The sequence below is a fragment of the Acanthopagrus latus genome, chromosome 16 (assembly GCF_904848185.1).
Source record: "Acanthopagrus latus isolate v.2019 chromosome 16, fAcaLat1.1, whole genome shotgun sequence".
Lineage (NCBI taxonomy): Eukaryota > Metazoa > Chordata > Actinopteri > Spariformes > Sparidae > Acanthopagrus > Acanthopagrus latus.
Genome location: NC_051054.1, coordinates 15841221 through 15864177, shown reverse-complemented (window position 1 = coordinate 15864177; position 22957 = coordinate 15841221). Strand labels below are relative to the sequence as shown.

At 42.3% G+C, this 22957-nt stretch overlaps 2 protein-coding genes across 4 annotated transcripts; one reads left to right on the top strand and one right to left on the bottom strand.

The window, feature by feature from the left end:
* Positions 1-36: 36 nt before the first annotated feature.
* Positions 37-13352, bottom strand: LOC119004742 (TOG array regulator of axonemal microtubules protein 1). Of its 3 annotated transcripts, none has more exons than XM_037071930.1 (23): positions 13025-13352; positions 11313-12486; positions 9182-9248; positions 8209-8337; positions 7826-8089; positions 7433-7713; positions 6976-7205; positions 6560-6663; positions 6320-6484; positions 6152-6217; positions 5894-6063; positions 5627-5795; positions 5151-5387; positions 4604-4727; positions 4155-4260; positions 3754-3989; positions 3448-3606; positions 2406-2532; positions 2196-2311; positions 1916-2099; positions 1559-1778; positions 1373-1459; positions 37-1270 (listed from the first exon to the last, which is right to left on the bottom strand). In XM_037071930.1, the coding sequence occupies exons 2-23, from the start codon at positions 12345-12347 to the stop codon at positions 984-986; spliced, it is 4563 nt and encodes a 1520-aa protein (XP_036927825.1). In that variant the 5' UTR covers positions 12348-12486; positions 13025-13352; the 3' UTR covers positions 37-983. The 3 variants fall into 3 exon arrangements, with proteins under 3 accessions (XP_036927825.1, XP_036927823.1, XP_036927824.1); XM_037071928.1 differs by having other exon boundaries at positions 5627-5798; positions 13025-13351; XM_037071929.1 differs by having other exon boundaries at positions 5627-5798; positions 6560-6660; positions 13025-13351.
* Positions 13353-14860: 1508 nt separating this feature from the next.
* Positions 14861-22383, top strand: LOC119004745 (kelch-like protein 28). Its single transcript, XM_037071933.1, has 6 exons — positions 14861-15014; positions 15921-16181; positions 16279-16916; positions 17045-17488; positions 18845-19053; positions 19144-22383. Exons 2-6 carry the CDS (start codon positions 15921-15923, stop codon positions 19305-19307), a joined length of 1716 nt encoding a protein of 571 aa, XP_036927828.1. The 5' UTR covers positions 14861-15014; the 3' UTR covers positions 19308-22383.
* Positions 22384-22957: the final 574 nt, after the last annotated feature.

The following is a 22957-nucleotide window of genomic DNA, read 5'->3' as shown; positions in this document are numbered from 1 at the left end:
CCTCTAATCCCACTGAATGAGACACCTGCAGTTAAATTTTACAGAAATAAAACACTTTATTCATATATCAATCTGTCTTTGATCTTGTTCACAAACAAGTTCAATATAATTTAACAATAAATGAGTTAAAAGGCTACTTGAAGACTGGCACTATACTGAGACGCAATCAGATCCAGGTCCTCACTATTTCTCAGGCAACTGTCAGAATAAAGCTCCACAGCTCTTCCTTTCATGCTGTCCTCATCAAGGAGAACTGGTGCAAACCTGACCATGATCTAGGCATCAGTGTACATATATATCTCCTTTACAAAAATATACACAATTTTGATCCTGCCAGTAAATTTTGGTCATGCAAAAAAAAAAAAGACAGTACCAGCTCAGCACATTATAATCATTGACAGAACTTTCAAACCAGTACACAATAGATAAATTATAAACTGTACCATCATACAGCATACGATTACAGGTGAAGCTAATACTGTGCAAATACACATTTGAGCTGTACAAAAGTATTGTGTACTATTTATGTTAATATCATTTCACAAATCTTCAAAACATTTACATCAAATATTTTGAAAATGCCACATCACATTTGATGAAACAGCAAAAATATACACTTCTCAGGTCCCTGTCTTCCTCGTCTTTTTGTGCATTTCTGTTTTACATTCTGCAATTGTGTCTCTGATTTGTCTACAGTACATGTTTAGATCATGAAAAAAAACAATGACAATCATGGGATGAAATGTAAAACTCATTGAGTCGATCATAATGAGCTACCATTTCAAAGTGCAAAGAGAGCAGGTTGAGTGTGTGTGTAAGACCTGATGTCAGTATGTTAGAACTGTCCATGCTTCTGTACCAGAGGAAATCTCACTGAGATAAGAATAAGAGCTCCTAATCCTCAAGGACTTTCTCTTTATTGATATAAAAGTGCAGGCACTATAAGAAATGTAGAACATCTCTGTCTTCAAGTAAGGTCAGTATTAATGTTCTTCTCTTCCAACATATTCTATGTGTTTGGATTTAGTCCTTAGCATCTCATTTAAATCTTTGTGGACATTGGCAGGCTGGGAAGCAGCGTAGTCGATCAGGCTGGGCCCCATGTGGGCGTAAAGGGCTTGGCACAGGTTGGCGGTAGCACCCCTCACACTGCCGCCCCGGCCATGGATGGTACCACTGTGGGTAGAGGTGCCCAGGAGATGCCACAGCAAAGGCAGCACTTTCTGTTCAACCATCTGGGGCTTGCGCGGGTAGAGCTGTTTCACAAGATCTGGGGAGAAAGTGAGAAGAAAAAGGTGGTCCCACATACTAATCAATGTAAGAGCTAAGGCTAAAACCCTACTGCATTATTCTGTGATAAAAACAAACATACCTGCAACCTTTTCGATAAGATCGACCTTTGCTTTGCCATTTAAAAACTGAGCCTTGGTGCAGAATGGCTGAAGAAGAAGTATGTGATCTGTCATTGAAGCAAAGAAAATAAAGTCAATTAAAGACAACTCTCCAATTAGACTTATTTCATTCTTAGCTGAAATATTTAAAAGCCTGAAATTGGTACCAAGATTTGAAATAAGTGCATCAATAGCTCCAATAGCAGCAGAGTAGATAGCGTTGTTCTTGGAGTTGAGGTGATTGTCAACAATTGCTGGGACCAGGATGTTAACCACTTGCGACAGGTTGTCTTTCAAAAAGTGAATGATTTTCTGTAGAGACTCAAGGGCATACAGGTTGACTTTGCTGTTGGATTCCTGCAGCCTGGCCTTGAAGGCATCAAACACCTGAAAGAAAGAAACCGGAGGGAGAAGAACAAAAGGCAAAACAGTGTTTACAGAACTGTATTGTGGTTCAATGACATGGCACATGAAGAAATATTGACAGGATTTGAAAAAAGAACAAAGAACAGCACAGCACGAACCGGGAAAATACTATTGATGACAATGTTGGGGTTGTGCTGGCAGTCAGCTGTGAGCTGGTCGATTCCCTTGATCCTTTCTTTGAAGTCCTTTGAACCCAGCAGACCTGAGATCTGCTTGATGTACTCATTCTTGTCTGCAATACTCTGTGTCTGAGATCTGCAGCTATAATTGCTATTAGAATCCCTGTAGATGATACAACACATTAAATGGTTTATAAACCTGTGAGTTAAGTATGAAAAACATACTTTCCACATGAATTATGCAGTTTGTGTAAGCCACCTGTTGGTCTGATTGAGTGGCTCCCTGGTGAGAGATGACGCTCTGACTGTACCACTGCCTGGGAGGGAGCGTCTACCCCTGGCTGACTGTGTGTCCTGGGGCATCTCACCAAGACCCTAAAAAAAGGCCAGAACAATGTCACGGTAAGATGACAGTGTGACGTTGAGCAAAAACAGCAATCAGATATGCATGCTGGAAGGAACGCTGTACCTTTGTCTTGAGAGTGAAGACAGTGTCTCTAACAGTCGGCAGGTCTTTGGTGGGGATATACTTCTCCAGGATCTTGTCAAAGTCAGGGTGGGATGACAGGGACAGCAACATTCGACGACCAAAGTACCTGAGGGTTGAGGCAGTTTAACAGTAAGAACTAAGGAACTAAGGCACACTGTCTGTCTTGTACAGATAATAAAACTCTCAGTGGTGATCTTCGGTCTAACAGATGTGTATGTATCAACAAGCTGGAAAGCAACTTTTGTGTCATTTTAAATAGCTTTCAAATGAACAAGAGAAGATAATCCTTAGTGAATGCCCAGATCAGAAAGTCAGGTATTAAATAAGTAAATAGAGAAACCTACAAAATAACCTACAAAATAACCTACAAAATAAATAATTATAAATATGTATAATAACACATACATCACTACAATAAGCAGTAAACATTTAACAGTAAATCATGCATCAACCACAATGTAGGCATATATAATAGTTTGCTGAAATATACTGTATTGGGGTGCATTATTTTGAAAATAGTTTCTCTCTCTCTCTTTTTTTTTTTTTAAAGTGTTTATATACATGGAGCATTAACATGTTACAAGTACTTCAATCTAAAAAACAACCACAAACATTAAAAAGCAAGCTGAGTAGAATTAATTGCATTACATTGTGTCTATGTTTCTAATCACTCAGTGGATTTCATGGCATGTGCTAATCAGACAGAAAATGTTGAAAACACCAAATCCTTTGAAAGTTCTTATATTTTGTATTTTCTCAGTATCAGTGGTGTTTTATCTGCTTTTAAATGGGCTACAATTTCCAGAAGACTATGATAGAGATTATCTGTGAATCAGCTCTTAGATGCAACCACTCTGTTTCTTTCATACAAACAAACATAAAATATCAATGAATGTGTGCAAACCAAAAAACTAAAATGAAATATGTGTGTCCAAACATGAATGAGGTACAGTGGCTCCGACTTGTGAATGATCAAAGTGAACACACAAGCAGCAACAACAGAAGTAATGTCTCTACATACCTGGCTTCCTGTGAGGAGTCTTGTGCGAGTTTGGTGACGGCAGGTAAGATTCTATCAGTGAGATCTTTACCTCCAGACAGAAGACGGACAGCACCGACCTTGTCCACCAGATTAGCAAGATGTTGAGCAGTGCATTTTCTTACCACTGCATTGAGGTGACTATAAGAAAAGGGAAGACTAATTCAGCAATCAAAGATACAATTTTCAAAAAAGAATTGGTGTTGAAAATAGTGCAAAAATACCCCTCAAAAATGTAAATGGTGAAACAGCACTTCACTGTGTGTGTATGTGGACATTTACACTGACCTGAGTCCTCCAGAGAGTAGAGCGCCGATGCTGCGTGTAGGTGTGCAGTGCTGCACCATGCAGTCCAGTGCTGCATCCACATCCTGCCTGATGAAAGCGTTGCTCTCCCCTGCCTTCTGCAGTAAAGCTTTAACTGTCCCCTCCAGCTCCTGGTCCATCGCCTTCTGCAGGTGGGTGTACAAGTCCCCCAATGTACACACTGCAACCCTGGACACACCTGACCGCAGGTTCTTCACCTGAATAAGATGGACATTAGTATTACCTCGCAGGAAACACGGTCAATCGAGCCTTGAACAATACAGTGGTAAATATTACGTACATTATAAGATTAATTATTATCATCATCATCATTTTACAACCCAAGGTTTTATAAAGAAATCTCCTGTTGAACAAGTAACTACCTCTTGAATGAGAGACAGGCAGACATCATGCAGGCGGCCCTGTAGTGTGTCTGAGTGGTAGTGAGCCAGACTGCGCATGAACGTCAGACCCTCGATCTTCTTCTCCCTGAGGAAAAAAGAGTCACATTTGGTTGCTATTATTTTCACTTCTTTGACCAATTGTTAAGGATGCGGTTCCTATGACATATGATGGCTGTGTATATTTACAAAGCTGTATAAATGTATTACAAAGGACTTTGTTACCCCACAAGTATCACTTAACTTAATCTTATCAATTATCATTTAACATTTTGTATAAATGTATTCATGCTAATCAATACCTGCATATGCATTTTTAAGGCTATCCGCCTCTGTAGGATTTGAGCTGTGAGTACAATGGATCACAAATATTCTCCGCACAGGAAGTGCAGTTGAAATACTGTAACATGCAGCCTTTCCGTGTTCCTCACCAGTCTTCAGAGCTAAGCAGGTTAAAGCTCTGTGTCAGTGCCAGGTCAGGCTTGGGGAATGGACACAGCTCCAGAGGCTCTGAGAGGTTTTTCTTGCGACCCATAGTACCAGGGGACAGCTCATCTAAATGGCCCATCAAACACCACACAGCACACACATACACACACATTGGGTCTCATGTTACATCTCTATCAGCCTGAAAACAAGCAACGTGTGTGGGTGGCGGTGCATTAACAGTAGGTTGTCAAAACAAAGCATAGTGGCACATTATCCAAAGCAAACATCTTATTCACCCATGCTCTGATAGTCTAATTAATGTTCTGACATTTTCTATAAACAAAGACCTGTTAAAGCACTGGTTCATCTATTTATAATGCGATGGAATATGGCTTTATTTCAAGCCAGTGTCAGACCAACTAAGCGATGATACTACTTATTATCGCTCAGTTGGTCTGACACTGGCAACATAACAGAGATACCCATTGGCATATTCTAGTTGTTTGTATGACTGAGCTTGACAGTCTTTCAGGTGTTTAGATCACTAACCTGAGCTGTGGGACAGCGATGGTCGGGTTCTGCTGAGGCTAGGGGCCCTTCTGAGACGGGACATGTTTTTGGGGTTTGGGGGCACTGTGGGGGGGCTCGGCTGGTGGGGCGGAGTGAAGCACTTGGTGGGGCTTTGTGGTCCAGGTGGGCTGACAGGGCTGTTGGGGCTGATAGGGGACTCATCAGAGAGAAGGTCTGCTTTAGTGGAGGTCAGTGTGCTACCGTTCAGATGCAGATCTACATAATAGAGAAGCAACAATTAGTTACTGGTTACAAATAAAATGTAGTACAGCAAGATCAAATCCCAGTGTCATATCTAAACATAAAGAAGGACAATATGGTCAGTCATACTTAACACTTGTTTTGAGCCCTTGGAAAAACTTAGAAATTACTAATAGCAAAAATCAGGCAATGTGAAAACTAGCCAGACTTTAAGCAAAATAAACAGTTGGTTAAGGTTCACAGAACTCTCTTGCCTTTGATGATTAATGCTCTGTTTTCTTCTGTGGGTGAGTCAGACAGCATCTGTCTGACCCGGTGGCGAATGTTCTCCCGCGTGTGGTCCCCTTGACTGAACTGCCCCTCTTGCTGTTCCAGACACTGCAACCGTGTTTTATCCTGGCCAAACCTCGAATTCTTCACCCTCTGCTGCACATGCATTGGTAAAAAACACACCAGGTGGGTAAACGGAAACTTTGTATGATGTACTATGATTTACCACTGCTAAACAAAGTGTGACTAACCTTAATCTCATCAGGACACGGGCTGTCATCACTGTCTCTGTGACTGCCAGACAGAGCACGGCTGTAGATGCCTGCTGGGGGAGCGTGGGGGGGTTTGGCTACAGAATCACCCTGCTCAAGTGACAAGGCGGCTCCAGGACTGCTGGAGGACATGCCGTTGCCAAACATACCTGAGAAGCATGAGGGGGATGTTTGATAGCTGATTCAGATAACTTAAATGCATTATCAAAGAGGTGGATATTAAACCTGCGAACCAACCTCTTCCAATGACTCCTTCAGGCATATCTGTGGCTGGTGAGCTCCTGCTGCCTTGGCTCTGAGATCCTAAAAATCAAAGGAGGGGATTATATTGAAGCATATAAAAGTATTATTACCAAGAAAACCAAAGAAAAAACTCTGCCCAGTTTGATATCACCGCTGACTGACCTTTGGGAGGTTTCAGAGCTCTGACTGATTCCCGGAGGGCTGGTTTGACCAATGGAGGAGACGGCCCTGTTGTCTCTTCCTCAGTTTTTATAGTTCCATTGGAATAAGTGACTCTCTGCCCAACAACACCTACGTCATATGACAGCTCGTTTCTCTGAGACACCCCTTGACAACACAGAAAACAAAGATGTAACATAAAGCACACTAAATAGCAAAATGTTTCTATTTTTCTTTTTATACCTTGAGGGCTAATGAAGTCCATGGACATAGAAGACCTCAGTTTTGCAGAAGGCACTCTTGCAATGCGAGGTTTCATTCCTGAAGTGGCTGAATTTCCAGGGCTGCTGACAGATGTGACAAGTGAGAAATTATGCTGCTTAGAAAAAAACTGCTTAGCACTGTTCAACACACTGTCACAAAACAGCAGATGGGTACCATGTTACCACTGCTTTAACATGTCACCAGGCCTGTGAAGCTATTTACCGAAATATAACAACAGGTGCCTGACCTGACCATGAAATGTCAGCTCAGGCACTCTGCTGAAATGGATAATTTGAACTGCCGCAACATAAAACATGTTCTTCCTTAATACTTTGCAATGTTGGAGGAACTACAAAGCAATATATGTAAAATGCAACAAAATGTGGATTTTTTACCTGGTTTTGATGCCATTGAAGCTTAAGTTTGCAACTGAGCTCAGACTGGAAAGACCACTTTCGCTGGCTGAGCTAGCAGTCATTGGAGAAGTGTGTGGTGGTGAATCCAGACCCAGGTCCAGCCTCACAGCTGAGTCAGGGCTGTCTGGATCTGGATCTGAACTGCTAAGGCTGACTTTTGCCCTCTTCTTGGCAGCGCTGTTGCGCAAAGAGCGCAGGGAGTTTAGCATCTATGAGCAACACAAAAAATTTGACACTTATGAACATAGAGAGGAATAAAAATGGAAAAAAAACCCTCAATAGGCAGGAATAGCAGTAACAGTAACAGTTTCTATTGTATTCTAAACAGTACAGCGTTTCTCTAAAGATTCTCAAATGCTGAGAGTGCAAGTTGGAACTAGCTGTGTCCTATATTTTCCAGCTGAGTCTCTCTAAAGAAAAAACAGAAATTGCTGACCTCCTGCATGTCCAGAGGATCTTCTTCTTGAGGATCTTGCACCATGCTGATGCCATCAGTGTCCAGATTAAGGCTCCTATCTAGCTGATTCTGAGGGCTGCCTGGAGCGTTGGACCTCAGGCCATTATGGGACTGGACCTGCTCTGCTGTAGGGACAACAGGCGAGATAGACAGGGTTGCCCTGGTGCTGCTCAGAGCCCGACGAAACGATGAAGTGGAAGAAGAACTCACGAGGGAGGCACGAAGTGGCCGGGGAGAGCATCTGCTAGAGAGCTGGTCTCCTGAAGGGCGCAGAACAAAAAGGATTTTTTTTTTAGAAGATGATAAAAATAAAAGGCCACAAGATTTTTACATTCAGCTGACAGTACAAATGTCCACTTTTTACTAGATTACCCTTTGCTGTGCCTGTTGTTTCTCTCCAGGGGCTGGTGTCTTGCTGGTGAGGACTGCTCTCTCTTTTGTTGGGCCAGGTGTTGGACATAGAGAGGGATGAGTCAACATGACGACGGGACAGTGTCGGAGTGAGCATGCCTCCTGGGAGTGTAGCCAGTGGATAGGAGGGCAGCAGAAAGGAGCCAGATGTGGTGGGGTTCGAGGGGAGGGAAAATGTCCGCTCAACACTGGGGTTCCTTGAGAGCATGCGTCCTTTGGGTGCCACTGTGAAAAGGAAGGAAGGAAAACTGAGGTACAAATCTGGTTCATGTCTGGCTGAATTCTTTTCCATTTAAACAGCTTTGTGAAATTCAGCAGAACAGTTTTAGCTAGTGACTTCTTACCAACATCTAGGTCAGAGAAGTTAGTGGATTTAAAGATGTCGGGATCCAAGTTGAGGCTTCCACTTCTTCTGAGGCGTGTAGGGGACGCCCTCCTCTGGGAGGATTTTGGCTTCGGAGACTCTGCAGAACCTAGATGTAAATCATATTTTTTAATTAACACTATAAACTTTACATAGTTGCACAATAATCAAATAACCTACATGACATTTACAACCCCCCTGTACACTATGTATAAAAACACATCCGGACCTTAGATCTAAGGTTGTGAAGAGATAAGACTGATGATTAGATCGTCTTATTTTACTAGGCTGGTAAACACTGCTGGCAAACTTTGCAGCCTTAATATTCAAAGAGATTCAAGTCCAGTCTTGCCTCTGAGAACAGACTGTTCACACAAAGGCTGTGTTAGAGGGGGTCACACACAGCTGCAGCCATAAAAACAGGACATTTACACAGTCATGTTACACAAGAGCAGAAACATTTTTGCACACAACTGATTTTAATGAGGTATTGTAATAACCGCTTTCAAATATTCAAAGCAAACTTTTACATGTGAATCTTCATTGAAAGGTTACATAATATAGCCGCATTGGAAGTGAGACTAATCCCTACATAGGGAGTTAAAATCCAACAACAAGAAGGTCAAGGAGATAAAATCCATAAAATCCACTGAGGTGAAAAACAACATAACATATTAATAACATACAGTTTTGGCAGCATTAATTAAATGGGCAACAATGCTTTCCTCTTATGAAATAAAATTAATCATTGCACAATTCCCCATCACTGGGCATCTTTTCAAATGTATCTTTATTGTCATTATACCTGGTTACAACGGGGCTTTTGGATACATGTGGCATGGTGACTCCTCTGAGTCAGCAAACTAATCCAATTTATAGCCGCTCTAATTTGAGCTCAGCTGAAGTTGACCATGACAACCAGAAAGGAAGAAAAAGGACATGTTGGCACTTACTGAAACTGGGTATGTAGGTCTCTGGACTCAGCTTCCTGGATAGGGGGAGGAAATCATCACTGGCCACCTATTAGAAGGCAGAAAAACATATCCTTTAACAGCAACAATAGAGGATGACGTTCAACTAACTAACATAAAGCTACCCTTAAACAAACAGGAGTCTAAGTGTAATTCCATCTACAGGCCTGAACAAAGAGATGTAGTAGACACTTGGCCAGCTCGGACAGGAGACACTGGCCTTTCAGTGGATCTTCTGATACTGTAAACAAATTCAACTACATGTACACACTGTCTAGTGTTCTCATGAAACTTTACTGTCAAAATGCAACCTGTGAAATCTTGTTCAGACAGTTGAGACAGTTATGACAGATTCTGTGTATTCTTCTCAGAGAGAGTTTGGCTGAGGTTAGTCCCACTGCCGATAATGTCATTAACACTCATAGAGGAGCACTTGGTGTGAATGCAATCAACACTTAGAGCTGTAAATAAGCCATGTTTTACAGGCACAATCCCTGTGATATTACCAATTATGTTTCACGCCCCCCTTCAGTACGTATACTGTGTGGTAATGGGGTTGCTGGGAAACAGACACAGCTGTAAACAGAAGGTTTTCCAAATGGAGGCTGCGAGCTGGATAATAGTTTCCAGAACAAAATATGGTTTATTAATACCTCATGAAACAAAGCCACTAATTTAACCAATGGACATTATTGGGAGAGAGCTGATAGAAGCTCATGTTTAACAAATCATTCTAGTTAGTTAGCTAATGAAATATGTTCTCTTATTTATTCCCCACTAACCAAGAACTTGCTAGGTTGAAACTGACCCTGTTATGAAGCCTAATCTCAAGACAATGGATGCTCATCTTTACAGTGTCAGTGTCATTATCCAGGGAAATGAGTCACTGGCAGCATTTATTCCGACAACAGTGTCAGTGATCCTGAAGTGCTCTGAGATTTTACCTTTTTTTTATCACAGATTTAACTAGGGCTGCACGATATGGTGAATAATCTTGCGATTATTATGACGGAAACTACAAAAACAATTAAAATTATGATGATTTGACATTTGCTGATGTCTTTACTAGACTCACATGCTCTTTTACATCTGGAGAACAAGATCGGAAGGTCAGGGCATCTCTACAGCACTTCAGATCAATCCAGTCTTGTCACATGTTTTACCTTTATCAAAGAATTGCAGCCTCTGTGATTTGGATATATATTTACTTATACAATATGAGTGAGCCTTTTGGTATCCTGCCAATAATGCTTAATTTCTAATAATATGAAAAAAGGGGGGGGGGAAACCAATCTCTTATCAAATATTATGAGCTGTCTAGACACTGTGTTTCTATGGAAGGAAACACTGACGATGATCACAAATGCACACAAGCATTGAAATGGACACAGAGCTCGGTGCAGGAGGATTTTTAAGATACAATTGTCCCTCTCTGTTGCATCATCTGTGATATCACCATGTTTGGGTTTTTTCCCAGAAAACTCTCTAAAAAGGTGCCACCTCTAAGATTTATTTTTAGACCAAAGCCTTTGATGGTGACTCAGCTTGTTCCAACAAGCAGTCAATGTAAAATCCTGACAGCAGACAAAATTATAAATACCTCCAAATTGTTGAAGATTAACTCTGTCTTTCTGCCATTTAACTATCATTCCTCTCTAAACTAAGCAATAATGAAGAGAAGAAATGACCTCCTTTTGTCCCCTATGCAATGACGGCACTTGCTCACTGATTGGGAGCAAATCAACTTGGCCTTGCCACTGAGATGCTCTGTAATTTCAGAGGTGCTCAAGAAATCTTTGTACAGGCAGCCACAAATGGCTGATTAGGCCCTAATTGCTGTGGGGTATTTTTAGAAACAACAAATGAACACTACCTGCCAAGTCAATGGCTGCTTCATCAATGTCAATCAGTGACAACAAGGACAACATTTCAACATCTCTTATTGTAGTAAACTTACATAGATACGACGGAATGTCCTTCCAAGCTGTTTGTCTTATTTTGATAGAGGGTACTAAAAACATATGCTAAATCTGGGAATGTTCCCAGATGGCTTAATTATCACAAGAGACAAATTAGAAACTGGCAAGTTGACAGTGCTGATGATGGACCCCACCTGTTTAGAGCACTTTCCATTAGGGGTGCTGCACTGCTGGTCATTCTCAGTGGATGAGAAGCTCGACATCTCCCACGGCAGTTTGTTCTTCCCTTTACCAGCGCTGACAATCCTCCTTTGAAGTGGAAGATCATCAGTGAGCGAGCCCAGGCTACCATAGCCATACCATCGGTCGCAGTCTGGTTCAGTTCTGTGGCTCCTAGCACTGCTTACCCGCCCTCCATTCATCACCCAGTCCAAATCAGCTCCAGAACCATACTGCAGGGAGCACCGCTGTCCTGGTTTGGGCACCACCAAGCCATACTCCACTTCTCCCTCTGAGGAGAGTTTAGGTAGGACGTGTCTTGCTCGTCTCGCCTGTACAGCTGCCATAAGACCCTCTGCATCCTCGTTCAGTTCAACCATGTCCACAGCTTTCATTAGAGGCTGCTTTTTCCCTGTGTCAAGGCAATAGTCAAAAACTGCAAACAGTTCAAGGGTGGCATGGCGAACCTTCCTTTTGCTGTCTGCCAAGTACGGTGCAACCTCAAAACAAAGCTTGGGGATGTTGAAATCTTTCCGAGGATGAGTGAGCATAGCTGCCATGATGATGTTAAGGACATCTTCCCGGACTCTTGAATTCTTGTGTTTCAAGTTGCCAGTGACAAGGTCCAATATTCGTTGTGGTGCAACGTTTTTCATCAGCTGTCGAAACACATTCATGTACTCATTTCTGGTGATGGTGCGTGTGTCCCCTAGAGCTTTCAGAGCCACTAAGACTATGGGTTTGAAATATCTGTCTACACCCATAGTATCTAGCTTCTGAATGAGTAAGTTTAAAACTTGTAAGGTGCCGTACAATACTTTGAAATTACTGTCATCCAGAAGTTGTGGAAGAAAATTGATGAACTCCTTGATACTGCCAGATGGGACTGTTTTCATGTCCACTTCTGAGAGGATGTGTTTGAGCTCTTCCACCCCATTTGTGCGATTTTGGTAATTCTTTGGGTCCAGAAGTTGCTCATGTAACTCCTGGGAGATCAATCCAGGTATCATTATTGATGGTATTGTGGATGTGGTCACATTCGAGAATCCGAAGAAGCAATCCTGTGAGGACAATAGTATCCCTCCTCTTTACATCGTGCTTTCATCCTGAGTGGTTGGAGATGGAAAAACCACTCTGATGTATGTCAAGCTGCGAAGGCACAACAAAGAAAATGAACACCAATACATTCACAATGTATCTATAACGTTAGTGAAATGAAGGCAGTGGGTAGCAGCCTCTCTAGTAATGTACCGTTATATAGACATGTAATAACAGCCATATTCTTACTGAGGGAGTGTCTTACTGCCCCTCAGTATCATCATCTAGCAACGTTAACGTCCGTTAGATTAGAGCGAATGGACACAACCACTTGTGGCTGTCAGACACGGTTGTTGTTAGCAGAGATAACATTTAACCCTATACGTTACGCTGTGTCCTGTTATTGTTGCGTTTGTATGTATTGAGTGTCGAATACGACACCAAGCAATGCCCTCAATTGGCTTACAACAACTGACTACGTTAAGCAGCCTACATTAGTTAGCTAATGTAACTGTACGTAAAACCATGGCTACCTGCAACACCGTTCAAACGGAGCTAAGCTAACTTGCTACTCCGCTAAATATGTTAGTGGTGAGTGCTGGCTGGCTGACGGGGCTAACAAAGTTAGAAAAACAGCAGGAAAATAGACCTTGCATTCCCCAGCTTCTCTTCGCTGACGCTCGACGAGACTTATCTCATGTTACGTCGTCCAAATGTCGGTGTCATGCTGCGGCAGCTACAGTTCTCTCAGTGCAGACATTTTCCTCGGTTGTTTCAGCTGGCGTCTGAAGTGTTGAACGTTAGAAGGCTACTGAGGTATTCTCAGAGAGGGGAGCCCACACATACACACGCACACACACATATACACACACGCACACACACGCACCGAGAAAGCAAAATGGCGAATACATGTCGCAAACTGAGCGCTTCCATGGTGACGCGAGCCATGCTCCTCGAGGCGGTCTCATCAGCCCAGAGCTGCAGCGCACACCGCGATGAGAGAGAAGTGGCTCAAACAAAGTCGGAAAGATTAACATTAGACTGTGACATGCACACCTTTAATGATCCACGCGTGCACCTTTATCCGGGTTAAAACTCCTTCTGGGTATGACATAAATATCGCTTAAAAATCTAGTTTGTATTTGTTTTGTTATCGTAGTATTCAGGTCCATTTTGATAAAAACAACAACAACAACAACAACAACAACAACATCATGATTAAAAATGTTCTTTTTAGATATATGATATATTATATATATATATACATATACAAATATATAGAGGATGATATCAGAGGCAAATGCTTTATTTTTTTTATTCCACACCATTTTCTGCCAACATGATAATCCATACATTTTTAAATTACAAATTTCCTCATGAGCTTGAAATATGATGCATTGATAGGGAATTAATTGTCAGACAGTATATCAGTTAGTTAAAAATGAGCTCCACCTCCTGGACCAGCCACAACACTAAAATGCAGTTTACTGAATTAAAGCATCAGTTATAATCAAAGCATTGAAGCATCCATTTCTATAATTTTGCTTTATAGCAGCATAAAGGTGATACAACAGTCTCTTCATTGTATGATGCTGGAGGTTTATTAAATTGATATCTCGAATGTGCTATATAGTGTCAGATAAAAACCTAACCTATCCTTTTGAGTGTATTTCGCTGATAATATGTTGTACTTTCACTGAAGTTAAAGGGGCACTATGTAGTTTTGGAGAAAAAAATTCAGACTAATTTTCATATTTACAATATAAATGAGGTAATAACACAAACTCAGAAATATTTATTATTTTCCTCAATTGAATAAATAAGCTTCCTCACTGATTCTCCTCAAGTTTTGAGGTTTGTTCGTGTCTTTGTCACCACTGGTAGCATGAGGTGGCACTTGCAGTCCATTTAGGTTACACAGGTAGTCCAGCTCCTCCAAGTATGGCAATCTGTATGTGTGGTTGCAAGATGATTTGCTGTGTGTCCCAGCACAGTCTCAAGAGCACAGAGGAGATACCAGGAGACCAACCCTTACACGTGGAGAGGAGAAGGGCATCAACCCAGCAGCAGGACAGGTATCTGCTCCTTTGTATGAGAAAGAACAGGAGGAGCATTGCCACAGCAATACAAAATGACCTCCAACAGGCTACTGGTTTACATGTTTCTGACTGTCATAAACAAACTCCATTAGGGTGGCATAAGGGCCCAAAAATACACACAAAAATATATATATGTGTTTGTATACTTGTTTAAATGTGTATATATGTGTGTGTGTACGTATATGAAAATAAAAACACTAATTTTGCAGTGTGTGTGTGCTTTTCTGTAAGCAACAGGGTAATGTTATTATTTCCTCTCAAACAACTTGTAAAGCTCACTATTGTAACATGTCAGCAGGCGCCATGAATGCATCGCTTCCTTTTAATTAGCGGAAAATATAGTCTTATTTTGAAAGCAGCGGAAGTAGGTGTGCTGGTCGATAGCTCCATAGTATAAAGGGCTCATCTGTAGCTTTGTGGCTAGGTTGGCAGTAGGTTGTTTTCTTGATAGCCGCCCGGGGTTCCCACTCGTCGCCGCTGAACTCCGCCACTGCAGATTCGGTCATTACGGCGGCATACCAGACGGACTATAGGTTCCAGGTTTGTTCTCCATGAACTGACGATGTACAGTTGTTATTTGACAGCTAGCTATAACGTCACGTTTGGTATCTGTCAGCCATGTTACTGTATATCAATCAATGATGCAGCTAGCCACAGTAACCGTGTTTATTTTTAGCAGCTAACCTTCGCTGACTGCAGTGCAATGAAACGGAGATATAACGCACCGTGTGTTTGCCGGAGTCGGGCATTGTTGACGATTCGATAGTGACAAGAATGTCAATGCTGATGTATGCATGTATGTTAGTCGTGGAAATGTGTTTGCGAAATACAGGCTGCTGCTGATGGGCATTAGAGTGCGTTAGCTCGCGCACTAGCCGTGTGCTGATTTTAAGCTAGCTAAAGATGTAGCGACCGACTTCTGATCTGTTCATGTCCTCCGTCCTAAAATCAAGCCAAGGCCTTCAGTCAACAAACCTGACAGTTAATGGTATAATGGGATTACTGTCATGAAGCCTAAATGCACAGCAGCATGTAGGCAGTTGGCTCGATGTTACCCTTTAAAAGGTGTATGCTTTCTGGTTAATTTTAAGCAGCGTTAGCACAGGATTAAGGAGATCATGCTTCTTTAGCCTGCATCACATCAGACCGCTAACAGCGAGTCGGAAACACTACTGTACGACATCAAAACATCCGTGAATGCATCACACTCCCCAGGCATGTTTCCATAACGCGTGCTGTAATTACGTCATGTTGCACAGGCCTGTGTTTACATGGCTTTTCAGGCTTGTAGTCTGAGGGACTTGATGTCATCTGGCTAATTTACAGGACTTACAGTATTTCTAATGATTAATGGTCACATGTCAGTTAATCAGAAAATGTCACTAAATCTGTAGCCTTGGCAAAATCAAGTCAACACTGCACTAACGTGTGGATTCTTGTTCTCAGATGGACCAGCAGGACCAGTCCTATATGTTTGCCAGTCTGAAACGGCCTCACTCGGAGCAGCTGCTGCAAGGCCTCCAGCTCTTGCGGCAGGATCACGAACTATGTGACATTGTCCTGCGTGTGGGTGATGCCAAGATCCATGCCCACAAAGTAGTGCTGGCCAGCATCAGCCCTTACTTCAAGGCCATGTTCACGGGTAACCTGTCAGAAAAGGAGACCTCTGAGGTCGAATTCCAGTGCATTGATGAGACTGCCTTGCAGGTATGCTTGGAGCCAACAGACACTGTATTAGCCACACTGATAAATTGCTCTCAGCATTGTTATTTTTAATGTGATCCTTTTCCTGTGCCTTTTCTAGGCCATCGTTGAGTATGCCTACACTGGCACAGTGTTCATCTCCCAAGAAACCGTGGAATCTTTGCTACCAGCTGCCAACTTACTCCAGGTTAAGCTTGTACTTAAGGAGTGCTGCTCCTTCTTAGAGAGCCAGCTGGACGCCGGAAACTGTATAGGCATCTCCCGCTTTGCAGAGACTTATGGCTGTCATGACCTGTGCCTGGCTGCAACTAAGTTCATCTGTGAGAACTTTGAGGAGGTTTGTCAGACGGAGGAGTTTTTTGAACTGACGAGAGCAGAGTTGGATGAAATTGTGTCTAACGACTGCCTTAAGGTGGTCACAGAGGAGACTGTGTTTTACGCCCTGGAGTCATGGATCAAATATGATGTAACTGAGAGACAGCAGCATCTGGCTCAGCTGCTGCACTGTGTTCGCCTTCCACTCCTAAGCGTCAAATTTCTCACCCGCCTATATGAAGCCAACCACCTTATACGAGATGACCACGCATGCAAGCACCTGCTTAACGAGGCCCTCAAATATCATTTTATGCCTGAGCACCGGCTTTCCTATCAGACTGTGTTGTCAGCGCGGCCCAGGTGTGCCCCGAAGGTGCTGCTGGCAGTAGGAGGCAAGGCTGGACTGTTTGCAACATTAGAAAGGTGATGATGATGTCAAGATTTTCTGTTGCAAAGGCAACTTTCCAAACATCTCTATTGTCTATTTTTTCTTTGTTCTGTAATTTTTAAAAGCAGACTAATCTGATAATATGTCTGTCTCTTTTTTCCAGCATGGAAATGTATTTCCCTCAGACAGATTCATGGATAGGACTGGCCCCCCTCAGTGTTCCCCGATATGAATTTGGGGTGGCAGTGCTGGACCAAAAGGTGTATGTGGTGGGAGGCATTGCCACGCACATGAGACAGGGCATCAGCTATCGGCGACACGAGAGCACCGTGGAAAGCTGGGACCCCGAGAGCAACACCTGGTCCTCGGTGGAGCGTATGGCTGAGTGCCGCAGCACACTCGGGGTGGTGGTCCTGGCTGGTGAGCTGTACGCCCTCGGCGGCTATGATGGCCAGTACTACCTCCAGTCAGTGGAGAAATACGTCCCCAAGTTGAAGGAGTGGCAGCCGGTGGCACCCATGACCAAGTCCCGCAGCTGCTTTGCCACCGCTGTGCTGGATGGCATGGTGTATGCTATCGGAGGCTATGGCCCAGCCCATATGAACAGGTACTACCACTAAGAGTGGACATGATATTTGTTGTTTTATAAAGGGAAATACATGGTGTATTAACATCAGTTAAACATTGGCTCTATTGGACAGACAAATGTGCATCCAAGTGCCAAAACTAAATTATTTGACACCTACATATTTGTGTGTATAAAAACATTCAATCCCTGTACAACTCAAACTGAATCAGGTTTAATGGGTGGGTAAAATGACTATTAACTACCGTACATTACCAAATATTGAACAAGACACTGAGTTATTCTGTAGTTGCTCAGTTTCTCAGTTTTAGTGTATGTCACCCCTTTTTTAATGCACTGAAAGGTTGGTTGCATGTTTTGATCCTATGTGGACTTTTGCAGCCACATAGGATTAAAACATGTAACAAATGTGTCTTTGCTCCTACAGATGACCTCAGTAAAAAAAAAAAAAAAAAAAAAAAAAAAGAAGGAAAAAAAGCCTTTGATCTCAGCAAAGAGCTTGGAACAACCTGGCTTTCTCTCTCTCTCAAGCTCTTGTTAGTTATTTAATAGAACTGGCAATCAAGTGAAGGATGTCAAGTGTTGCTGAGAAAATGGCCAGGGCCCTGTTAATGAGTGAAGAGGAGTCATAACAGAAGTGGTTGCTGAAGTTTCATTGAGAGAGTGCCTGGCAGTGTGCTGCTGGTTAGACCTCTGTTGTTGCTGTGGATCTCTGGAGAGCAGCGTCTCTGTTGCTTGTTTCCTTGACTCCCGAAGCCCTTCAGGAGAATGTGTTTGGACAGAGAATCTTTGGGGACTATTTTCTTCTCTCCCCAATGGCTTATATGTCCTCGCATACAGCAAAACAACCCTAGATTGTTAGTGTTCTGGGTTCATTTGACTGTAGTCAAATTTGGTGACCTACCAACACTATTGGTACTAGTTGCAATGAGTGTGTTTGCAACAACTTTTTAAATATGTAGTAGTAGTAGTAGTAGTAGTAGTAGTAGTAGTAGTAGTAGTAGTAGTAGTAGTAGTAGTAGTAGTAGTAGTAGTAGTAGTAGTAGTAGTAGTAGACACCTTGTAACAAATGTTAAACTGTGTGTTTGCCTTGTGTTTGGATTTTTGTTTTACATTGCATCCCTGTTTTATTTCTTTTGGACGTAAATTTGTAGAATCAAATCAATTTTATTTATATAGCCCAAAATCGAGTAAGTAGTTGTAGATCTTTTTCAAACTTCCTAAAATCAATACAGCTTTCATATTGGGGCCTATTAATTGTGGAGGGCTGAGATATCAGAACAATTTATATTTTGACTTTGTAACCACTGTGTTTTTGTATATTTTTATTATTATTATATATTTTTTTGTTAACCCTGCTGCATCTGCCCTACACAGTGTGGAGCGGTACGACCCCAGCAAGGATGCCTGGGAAATGGTAGCCCCCATGGCAGATAAGAGGATCAACTTCGGAGTTGGTGTCATGCTCGGCTTCATATTTGTTGTGGGCGGACACAACGGCGTGTCACACCTGTCCAGCATCGAGAGGTATGATCCACATCAGAACCAGTGGACAGCCTGTCGGCCAATGAATGAACCACGCACTGGTGAGTTTACGTCACATCAGCTAAAGCACTATTTGTATGATTCAGAAATGCTTTTCATTGGCTTCATATGAATACAATATTATCTTACAGGTGTGGGCTCTGCCATCGTGGACAACTACCTCTATGTGGTGGGAGGTCACTCTGGGTCATCCTATCTGAACACTGTCCAGCGCTATGACCCCATCTCGGACAGCTGGTTGGACTCAAGTGGCATGATGTATTGCCGTTGCAACTTTGGTCTGACTGCCCTTTGACCCTTGGCCCAGCCAGCTAGGATCCGTTAAGAGAACTTAGACACAAAGACGTTTCTTTTTCGTTGTCTCCTCCTCCTTCCCCACATACATCCTCCAGGTGCAGAGGAGCGCTGCACACCGGCGTCAACACCAGAGGAGAGAGAGAGCCTGCTGGGCGGATGGATGTGGCGGGCTAGCTCACTGGCTAGAGGGAGACTACACGGGCATGGCTGCAGAGATGAGAAAGAGCTGCAAAGTTGTGCGGAAAAGCCAGGAAGATGATTGGACCGGATCGGCTGTCACAGGCACGAGGAGACGACCGCTCTACTGCTGCTGGACCACAATGAGGACTCTGAGCCATTTCCCAGAGGATTGTGGGAGAAAACTTGTCACTTTTGTTTGAAACTTTTTTTGTTACGTTTGCAGACGTTGTTTTTTGTTTTGTTTTGTTTTTTCCTTCATGCCATTAATTGTGTTTAACACTTAAAAATCTCCCCCCCCCGCTGCAACTGGAACCATGTGTTCAAATTTTGTAGAACACCGCAGTTGGCTGCTGGTGTATTTGTATGAATATGTGGTTGTTGGCCATGTAGTGTGTATGTCTGTGTGTGTGTGCTTGAGGGATACGTGCATGTCAGATAGGATTGTTTTTGTTTTGTTATGTGTCTACGTGCAGAACTGAAGCTTGGGGCTCAGCGAACGCAGGAGTTCTGCATCAAAATCAGTGCTTCACAAAAAAGAGAAAAGTTGGAATCTTTATATTTTCTCAAAAAGGGCTGCCTTTTTCTCTCCTGTAAATAGTCTAAATGAAATATATAAATAATGAATATATCCTCTAGTGCATTGCCTGTAAATGTTTTTCTGCACTGGGTCACGTGTGTGTGTGTGTGTGTGTGTGTGTGTGTGTGTGTGTGTGTGGATGTGTGTGTGTGTGTAGTTTGATACCAAGGGTCAGTGTAGAGGTGAATGACGAATTCTCCTGGGAGTGTTTGCCACTAGTCTCTGCTTCATCCTGGGAGCAAGTTGAAATCCCAATAATGTCCTAGCTTCTGTTCCATCTTCCTAAGGTCAGGTCATGAACTTCTTGTTACTCTCACCATAGTTTAAATTGACCTCCGCCCTCTTTTCACCCTTTGGTCTGTACACAATACCAACTGGTGCTATATTTAGGATTCAGGATTCAGCTGTTTGTCTGTGTTGCCTCACACAATTAGGTCAGCCTCTTTTCAGCCTCTGCAACATTACTGTTATTATGTTTGTGATTAATGTGCATTTAAATGCGTCAAATTTGATGGCCCTACCTTGCAATAAAATAAAGTCCTACTGAAAGGGAAGCCTGTGGTCAGACAACCACAAACCCCTGTCTGAAAATTAGCACTATGTTTGCTTTGCGGTTGTTTAAAACTTTTTATTCAGAAAGCATCCTAGTTAACATACCCCTTCCCTCATAGTGTCCCTGTTGCAGGATATGAGCATGCTTCACTGTCCTCTCTATGCCTGCTCCCTGTACAATGTCACTCTCTTAGCTATGAACAAGACTTTCTGCCTGTGAATGGGTCTGACACCTGCTCTCACCAACTCGCCACCAAACATGTGAGCCTCATCAGGCCAAGGTCTTGCTTGCAAGCTCAGGTTTGAAGTTATCTGTTCACAGCTTCATCTGAAGTGCCAAAACATTAGAATTTTTTTTTTTTCGCCATCTTTCCCAGCTCCAGTGCTACATACGGCTTTCTCATGTGCCACAGTTTAATCATTCTCTTTTCTGTCTTGTTGCTAATGTATTAGCATTACATTCTTCCATTCTGTCATATGGAGATGGTTGATAAAGCACCAAGGGCTGTGCCAGCCAACTCAGACAATGTTGCCACTGTCACTGGTCCTGTGTCCTGGGAGAGAGACCAGAGTGCTGACCCCAGGCTGGCTGAGGGTATCACTCTAGGCTAGGCTAGGCTAAGGGACAGGTCAGGCAATGCACAGCAATGGAGGGGGCACTAGACAGGGAATGGCCAGGCATCTTGTGTATTGTTGAGTCCCTGTTCTTGTTCAAATCAAGTTTGAGTTGCTTTGTGCACTGACATTTGCACACAAGTGTAAACTTAAAACAAGCTCTGCATTGCACTTACCAAACTCTTTGATACATATTGTAATTTGTACATACGTTTTAATGTGGGATAATGGCATTTAGACAATGCAATAACACTTCTGTTCTGTCTGTGGATGAGTTTGTTTTGTGTTTGTCTCTTTAAAAAGCCAAGGCATCTCATATTGCTGTAACAGAACCCCACATGGCATGTCTATTGATTCACACTGTTGGCTGGTAATGTGGACGTCTAATGAAATATCCAAATTGTACCATTGAGTTCGCCTCATCCTGCCAGACATCTTGTGTTGTCATTTGTTTTATTTATTTTTTTTTTACAAGGTGTTTGTTAATTCAGGGAGATACAGATGGATTGCTCACAGTTTGTTAAAGGTTAACTCCACCAATTTGTGTGTTTACAACTCTTGGGGAGTACCACTTCATGGGAAAACAGTAGTTGAAAGCCTTTTGTGGTTCCAGAGGAAGCTGCATGTAATCTAATAATATATGATCTCTACAGTGATGTCACCCAGTGGCTAAGTAGCGTTGTGGGTAATGTAGGTGCCAGATTTTGAAAAAGGTAGAAGAATCCATGGAATAAAAAAGGTGGTATCTCTGGTTCTGCTTAATTGATTTGGATGTTGGCATGTTGTGGAGTACTTTGAAAACATAGTGCCTACATTACCCATAATGCAACTCAGCCAACAAATGGCACCACTGGAGGCAATTTATCAGATTAGATGCAACTTCCCCTAGAGCAACAAAATGCTTAATACAACACTTTTTACATGTGCAGAAGTACTCCTCCAGACCTTTTTAAATACGCGTGAATGTGTAGAATTGGTGGAGTTACCCTTTAATTCATGGCCAAATTTGATGTATACACCTTTTCAAAAAAGAAAAAAAAAAATCAACACCACAAATTTCACCACAAAGTCTTGTTTACTCCAGACGGGACACCTTCCTCTTCACCCTTGTAATCTAAACCTGTTGAAATAAATACAGAAACCATTACTACAGACAGAACTTTAATGACATTTGTCAGGCTGTCACTGGTGAGACATTTAGTTTGTTGCGGATTGTTTGCATCACGATATGAAGTACTTTCCTCTTGATTTCTGTTTTATTTTGAACACATAAGCAACCCAAATGTGTCTCTGCAAACATGTCATTTTATTTTAGAAAGATGTGAATGACTTATTTTTGTATTTATGATCGTTATGATTTGTATTGTTTATGTTGTGTAACCTGATTATCTCTTGTACTGGTTTTTGTTAGTCACTTCACAGCCACAGCACAAATCACGCAGGCGTAATTATGTGCTGCTGCCATGATTCATCTAGCTGTTCTGTACAATGTCATGAGAATTCTGTGGTGTACACTAACTACTACTTTATTGAGTTTCGGAAGAGAAGCCGATGAAAATCTGCAAACGTGAATCTGCAAAAAGAAGGGATGTTAACATTGAGTTTGTATGCGTTTTTATTATGGCCTAACCAATGTCATGTTTTTGCCACCACTTTCACCAAAGTGCTTGTTCAAAGAAAGCAGATGGATGACTAACACCTGGTCTGCAATGGACTGCCACTCT

Coding starts and splice junctions, on each gene's coding strand:
- LOC119004742 (XM_037071928.1), bottom strand. CDS start 12,347: ATGATACCTGGATTGATCTCCCAGGAGTTACATGAGCAACTTCTGGAC. Junction 7,714..7,825: donor AACAACAGGCACAGCAAAGG/GTAATCTAGTAA, acceptor TGCGCCCTTCAG/GAGACCAGCTCTCTAGCAGA. Junction 5,799..5,893: donor CGTGTCCTGATGAGATTAAG/GTTAGTCACACT, acceptor ATGCATGTGCAG/CAGAGGGTGAAGAATTCGAG.
- LOC119004745 (XM_037071933.1), top strand. CDS start 15,921: ATGGACCAGCAGGACCAGTCCTATATGTTTGCCAGTCTGAAACGGCCT. Junction 16,182..16,278: donor TTGATGAGACTGCCTTGCAG/GTATGCTTGGAG, acceptor TGCCTTTTCTAG/GCCATCGTTGAGTATGCCTA. Junction 16,917..17,044: donor CTGTTTGCAACATTAGAAAG/GTGATGATGATG, acceptor TCTTTTTTCCAG/CATGGAAATGTATTTCCCTC.